Raw genomic sequence first — 7,745 nt, 5'->3', positions numbered from 1 at the left:
TGGCTATGTGCAAAACCATTCATGCGCAAACGCGTGTGGCCTACAGGTTTTGCATGAGGACTCGTTTTGAAATTGAGACAAAAGGAACATTGGAAATGGCACAGTAAGAATTTTTGTATCGCCTACGGTGTTCAGAGCAGAAAGCCAGTCTTGTTATCCATCATGGTATTGTTCAAGATTGCATTTAAAGAAATTGAGAAATGCCGCCCTATATATACTTTGCTGATGGTTTAGATGAGTGTGGCGTATATTCTTGAAAATTTCTTTACAGATGGATTAATGTATTCGTCAGTTAGGGGCATAGTTTGAATTTTTCGAAGAGCAGCCCCACCACATTTACACGTAGGCCTCCCTCCACCCCCACCCCCTCCCCTCGGGCTCAAAAGTCTAATGGGTTGAGCGGTCAGTTTCGACAGTCATCTTTTCTCCAAAAGAATACAAGTAATTCAACCATCAATTCAACCTGTTTCGTAGCCGTAAAAGCGTGTTAAATCATAACTGTAACTTGATGTTTTGGCTGCTGTCTGAAATAATTTAAAAAAGTCCTGAGAAACTTACCTGCGATTCCGTTACCGCAATACCGACCTGGGCAGTAATGCGTCCTCGGTAACTCGTACACGAAATACACACCACAGTTCTTTATTCCGATATTTTGATACCTGTTACAGCAGATGTTTGAAAAGGATAAACAGACACTTCGAGTAACCACACCTTCAGCGACTGTCGGGTGAGCACCAGAAACCCAATATGGATAGAGAGTACCGCAGTGACGTTCGGGAACACATGTGTCCGCCATCCGATCTCCAGCAGCTCCTTGGAAACGATACCAACCTGGTACCAGGTCATTCCTATCGCATCTATAATTGCTGGCGTTGATCACTAGGTGTCCTTGAGCGCGGTCTGCTTCATTCAGGACTGTGTAATTGTTACACCCATCCACTATAAGTAAGGACACATCAGTTGGCTACAGTAAAGACAAAACTGCTTAACCGGACAGCAGTGACAAGTAACAAAACCGAGTGAGTCAAGATTGATAAAGAACTGGGTACCATGTCTAAAAACTACTTCAGAGGGATTACCTTGGGTATAAAGCCTATATGGGGGATACACTCTCTTTCCTTGATAATCTCTTGGTCAAGATTGATAAATGTTTGGCAAGCAGGAGAGTTTAAAAAAATATCCTGATGCATGGATATGGTGATCAAAAATGAACAGTGAATGGTGAACTAGCTTTCCATCTAGTGGGGATTGGAGATCTATAAATAATTGTAGTCTGAGAAACCGAAGATGAACGTCGACCTGATGGGCCACCATGTTTGCACACACACTTTCGCCAATTTCTTAAGCAAACACGCTAAGCTAAGGGATTTGAATTTCAACCGACTGGTTATTCCGGTGTGTTTTAATTAAAGTACCTATTAAGGCCCCATTTATATGGTCTCGGGTACCCGAGACAACCCTCCCCCTGCGGCAACTTTATCGAGCGTAGATATGTGAAAACATAGTTCCTGTAGATTGAGTCAAAGTTGACCCTGCATTATTATTCATAACCCTTCTTGAATAATGAAGTTGGAAATTTCCCTCTTTCTTTGCGTTTCTCTCGGTCATTCGATCACAGAGGGTTTTGCCGAGTTAAATTTCACTTCTTTGATACGAATTTCTATTTTAAATCCTACATTTAGGCATTTCGTGACACTCGCCATGCCGAGAGTTGTCCCGGTTAGGCGAGCAAAGGCATTTTTTTGAAGAAAAGTTGTCCCGCTTACCAGGGTTACCTTACCCTTTGAGGCGAGACAACTCGCTCATCCGAGTTGTCTCGCCCCCTGGGATGGTTTTGCGATCCTAATGTAAACGCTTGGTTGAGTTTTGCAAAGAAATGAGCTAAAAGCTACTTCAGCCAGGGTAACTCGGGGGAGGGTTGTCTCGGGTACCCGAGACCATATAAATTGGCTCTAAGAGGAAAAAAAATCATTCCAGTGACACGCTAGGGGTTTTTTTTTTGTTTGCTGTACAAAATGGTGTGATGTCGACGTCCCCACGTGGCTGGAATTTAATTGTATTTGCATTTGGTTATTAAAGTGACCTCAAGGAAACCACGACGGCGACGACAACGCAAACGCCATCAAACAAAAGGCTTAATAAGCAGAACAATGGCTGTGCACGTCTCAGCCGTCCTCCAGAAAACAGCAACGTGAAAGGTCTAGGTTCTGCATATTTTAGAGGACGCGAAAGACGGAGACTAATTTTTTGTATTATTAATGGCATTGAACTCTGCCATTACATATTTAGTTTGAGCAACTTCTGCCATTAATAGGGGCACTGAACAGATCTAAACAATTGCGAAATTCCAGGGTAAAATATAGATTCACTTTTTAAGAGGCGTAGTCCTCCGGGTCGCCATCGTCATTGCTTAGGCTCCCTAATTTTTGTCTCACTCTGAACGACAATGCACAGAGACACAGACAATAGAGAGTACGTAAGTTGTCCGGTGTTGGGGTTGAGAGAGTACACTTGGTACCTTTTACTGACAGAATGACAAGAGAAAAATACCGTGATTCGTAGAAATAGTGAAAGCAGATATTTAGAGAGGAAGCCACATCAGCCTTAGCTGGTTTTCACGCGGGTCCTCTGTCCTCTTCGAATTGGAATTTGGAGATGTTCGTTTTCATGGAAATAGGAAACCGGAGAACCCAGAGAAAAACCATCGGAGCAAGTCGAGAACAAACAACAAACTCAGCCCACAGATGGCATCGGGCTGGAATCGAACCCGGGCCGGCGAGCGCTCTCACCACTGCGCCATTCCTGCTCTCCAATGTAAATGTTGGATGTTAATGATAAAGAACTAAAGGATAAAAAGGGTTGATATATTTTTACTAATACGGTAAGAATTGCGTAACATGGAAGCTTCTGTAAACGCATATGTTACGTATTACCAGTAAGAATTATGCTCAGATTGATAAGATACAGCCTTATTGTCATTCGGAGGGCTTCAGAGCCATCTTAAATTCGAAAATTTAAAATGGCACTGAACCACTTCTATAGACTGTTTTAAACCTTGTTTGATGATTGATGATGATGATTGCTTGATGACTGGTCGCTGACTGACACACTCAAAGAAGGAAATAAGGCAACTTACCTGCTATGCCGTTACCGCAATAACGAAAATCGCAATAAGCCGGCTTTTGTAACTCATACACGAAGAAAGCTCCACAGTTCCTGACTCTAATATTGTTACTCCAGTGACAGCAGTTGCTTGACCAGTACCAGTAATAGTACCAGTAATAATACAAGTAATAATACCAATCTTGATAACAGACTCTACGAGTGACCACACCTTCAGTAACAGTCGGGTGTGAGCCCTTTAGCCAACCAGGATAGTGAGTACCGCAGTGACGTACGGGAACACATTTGTCCGCCATCCGATCTCCGGCAGCTCCCTGGAAACGATACCATCCTGGTATCAGGTAATCCCTATCGCATCTATAATTGCTGGTGTTGATCACTATGTGTCCTTGAGCGCGGTCTGCCTCACTCAGGATTGTGTAATGTTTACATCCATCTACTGTATATAAGGACACATCAGTTGGCTACAGTAAACGACAAAACTGCATTACTTAACTGAACTGTAGTGACAAATAACAAAAACAAAATGAGTCATGAGTGAAAATGACAAAAGCGATCATCTTGGATTGTTGACATTGTTCAATACCTTTTTTTTTTAACACGGTCTGCTTTACTCAGAACTGTGTGGTTTTTACACCCAGTTGACAGAGCCAGCCTTGCATCAAAGTCCCAGACTAAGCCCGGAGCTGGAATGACGCTCTTGGAATCGGGTGACACACTATGAATTTGAACATAGTGCGTTATAATGCTTTAGAATAATTTGGATTTGCCCTCGCCCCCAAATAAGTAAGTATACTTATAAATGTCTCGCCCGTATAGGGTCACGCCTCTCTACAAAGCGATACACTGTTGGCTTGAATCCTAACTTGATCGAAAGAAATCTCGCAGGCAATTAACTCCAGTAAAATTAAATTTCGTTCGTTGAGCATATCAAATAAATTACTTGAAAGGAGTATAAAATATTAGATAGATATTTCACTCTTCTCATTAGCATGTTCTTCCAAAGTGAAAATGATGCGCATTATTTTGCATGAAGCAAATTTTCTAAGTTTACTGTGCGTAAAAAAACATTGTATCCTTTTTGAGTTAAGACTTCTTGTTTAGCAACTTAATTCTCACTTCTCTACAAAGAAGAATAATAATACGCGTGCATCACGGTCACGTGAACAGTAATCGACGTCAAAATGAACCTCAGAATTTATTATGAGTCAAAGCCCCAGCCTAGTATCACTAGAATTTTTTGTATTATTGGAATAAAAACGTTCTCTGGTTAAAAATATATTAAAAACATAAGCTTTCGGCTATCAGTCTATAGCCTTTAACGAATGAAAAACAAAAAAAGCGTGAAAAAAGCTAGAAGATAAAAATGTAAATGAGGCCTGATTACAATAAAATCGAGTATTGCCTAGGCAACGGTTTTGAGTTGTTTTCCGCGTCGACGGTTTTTGCTGTGTGCCAAGATTCTAGTGTTTTTCGAACGCGGTAATTGCCTTTGTCAATGACACAAGTATTGTCGAAATCAATGGAGTGATTGTTTTGCCACGCATGGTTTGCAACATTAGAGCCATTTGAATAGTTCTTCAAGTTTCGTTGATGTTCCTTCTTTCGGGTTTGGAAGCATCTTCCGGTTTCTCCTATGTAATTCCAAGGGCAGTCTTTACATGGAATTTTGTAAACAACATTACATTGAAAATCTGAGGGTTGTCTGAACTTTGGTGACGGGAATTCTTGTTGAAGGGTTTTAAGTGGTTTGTTGACAACTCGGATATCATTTTTGCGGAGTAATCTTGTGAGGGACTCGGTTAGGCCGCTGATGTAAGGGAGACATGCAAAACCCTGGTACATATTAGATGGATCAGCCCATTTGAAGAACATAGAAACCAGTTCTTCTGGTGGAGGAACTGTAGATGGGGGTGGCTTCTTATTGAGAATGTTAGAAATAACAGCCGGTGGGTAACCATTAGCTTCTAACGCGGCCCTAACATGATTGGTTTCACGTGTTTTTCCTTCAAAGCTGCTAGGGAGGTTGGATGCCCGGAACAAGAGGGTCGAGACCGTGCTGATTTTGTGTTCTTTTGCATGATGGGAAGAGAAATCCAAATAATGGTCAGTATGGGTTGGCTTCCGAAACATATCAATAAAGGCAACTCCATTTCTTTCTACAACACATTACGATCCAGAACAATTCTCAGCACAGATGACATCATTTCTCTACTGGATTTCACTCTTTCAAACAATTATTTTGTCTATAATAACTGTATATACAAACAGATCCACGGCTGTGCAATGGGCAGTCCAGTTAGCCCCATTGTTGCTAACCTCTGTATGGAAGTGATCGAGGATTTAGCTATCAGTACCTCACCAGTCCCAGGCGCGGTGGCCTCATGGTTAGTGCGCTCGTCTCCGGATCGAGCGGTCCGGGTTCGAGCCCTGGTCGGGGACATTGTGTTGTGTTCTTGGGCAAGACACTTTACTCTCACAGTGCCTCTCTCCACCCAGGTGTATAAATGGGTACCGGCGAACTTAATGCTGGAGGTAACCCTGCGATGGACCAGCATTCCATCCAGGGGGGAGTAGAAATACTCCTAGTCGCTTCATGCTACAGAAACCGGGATAAGCTCCGGCCTGATGGGCCAGTTGGCTCGTATGCAGACTTTACCTTACCTTACCTTACCTTTACCTCACCAGTCCCACCAAGGGTTTGGAAACGATATGTTGACGACAGCTTTGTGATTACCAAGAAGGACGCCGGTTCTTCCTTCCACGATACTCTTAACGCCTGTGATCCCAAAATTTCTTTCACAATCCAACTTGAAAACAACGGCCAAATTCCCTTCTTAGACACCTTGGTTTCCAGAAGAAATGGAGTTGCCTTTATTGATATATTTCGGAAGCCAACCCATACTGACCATTATTTGGATTTCTCTTCCCATCATGCAAAAGAACACAAAATCAGCACGACCTCGACCCTCTTGTTCCGGGCATCCAACCTCCCTAGCAGCTTTGAAGGAAAAACACGTGAAACCAATCATGTTAGGGTCGCGTTAGAAGCTAATGGTTACCCACCGGCTGTTATTTCTAACATTCTCAATAAGAAGCCACCCCCATCTACAGTTCCTCCACCAGAAGAACTGGTTTCTATGTTCTTCAAATGGGCTGATCCATCTAATATGTACCAGGGTTTTGCATGTCTCCCTTACATCAGCGGCCTAACCGAGTCCCTCACAAGATTACTCCGCAAAAATGATATCCGAGTTGTCAACAAACCACTTAAAACCCTTCAACAAGAATTCCCGTCACCAAAGTTCAGACAACCCTCAGATTTTCAATGTAATGTTGTTTACAAAATTCCATGTAAAGACTGCCCTTGGAATTACATAGGAGAAACCGGAAGATGCTTCCAAACCCGAAAGAAGGAACATCAACGAAACTTGAAGAACTATTCAAATGGCTCTAATGTTGCAAACCATGCGTGGCAAAACAATCACTCCATTGATTTCGACAATACTTGTGTCATTGACAAAGGCGATTACCGCGCTCGAAAAACACTAGAATCTTGGCACACAGCAAAAACCGTCGACGCGGAAAACAACTCAAAACCGTTGCCTAGGCAATACTCGATTTTATTGTAATCAGGCCTCATTTACATTTTTATCTTCTAGCTTTTTTCACGCTTGTTTCCATTCTCAATTTTTCGCACCCCATTCGTATATATTTTGGCTTGCGCGCCACATTTTTCATTCGTTAAAGGCTATAGACTGATAGCCGAAAGCTTATATTTTTAATATATTTTTAACCAGAGAAGGTTTTTATTCCAATATGTCTTATCCTGGTTACAGTTCTATTTTTATTTTGTATTATTATTTATTTATTCTCCACAATCAATGTTTACAATGAGGTGTTTTAATTGAGTAACTATGTAATAAGTATTGAATGAAATGATTGCCTCGCGCTGGCTTCGCTGGCAGTTTTTCTTTCGCGTGTGTTGAGAAATAGAGAGGTTCTGTACGCTTTACATTTTCGGAGCCTCGGCTATATTGTGATGAGACGTGCTTCGTACCGTACCGTGCGTACTCTCGCGAGTAGTGTGTACTGGAATTAATGTTTATTGGCTATTAGTTGGCGTGTTGATCAATACCATAAATTTTCAAATATCATAAATTTTTTCAAGCCACCGGTAGAGGCAATCGGGCTTGGTTAGGTTAGTGGAACGGCGAGTAAAATTATTCATTCATCGAATAGCCAAATCAAAATTTCTCTTTTTCCGGTTAAAACTAGTCGACAGTATTAAGTAACCGGCTAAATTTAAGGTAGTTGTAAACATTCATCGATTTAAGAAATAGAAAGCATGTACCGTGTTTCTATCGTGTTATAGAAACACGAGTAGAAGTTTGGGAGAAAAAATGCAGAACGACAAATGTTGTGGGAACACGAGCCGCAGTGTTTCCAAAGCTTTTTCGAGATTTCCTAAACTTTTACGAGTGTTTCTATAACTTGATAGAAACACAGAAAACATGTAGGAGCGTACTTTGTACTACCAATATTTAGTATAAAATAAGTTCCATCTTTGTATCTCAGTTGTAGTTTGATCTTAGCTCATGAAATCTCATCAGCAGACGAAA

General features: G+C 41.6%; 1 protein-coding gene across 1 annotated transcript in view; it reads right to left on the bottom strand.

The window, feature by feature from the left end:
- Window positions 1-7,745, bottom strand: part of LOC145502325 (uncharacterized) — a 119,818-nt gene that overhangs the window by 12,262 nt on the left and 99,811 nt on the right. The window contains 2 exon segments of the mRNA XM_081481588.1: window positions 559-939; window positions 3,137-3,562. Coding sequence (XP_081337714.1) covers window positions 559-939; window positions 3,137-3,562 — 807 coding nt within the window.

The sequence above is a fragment of the Orbicella franksi genome, chromosome 11 (assembly GCF_964199315.1).
Source record: "Orbicella franksi chromosome 11, jaOrbFran1.1, whole genome shotgun sequence".
In the NCBI taxonomy this organism is placed as follows: Eukaryota; Metazoa; Cnidaria; class Anthozoa; order Scleractinia; family Merulinidae; genus Orbicella; species Orbicella franksi.
Note: the sequence above shows the minus strand (reverse complement) of the source record. Positions and strands in the feature narration are given on the sequence as shown.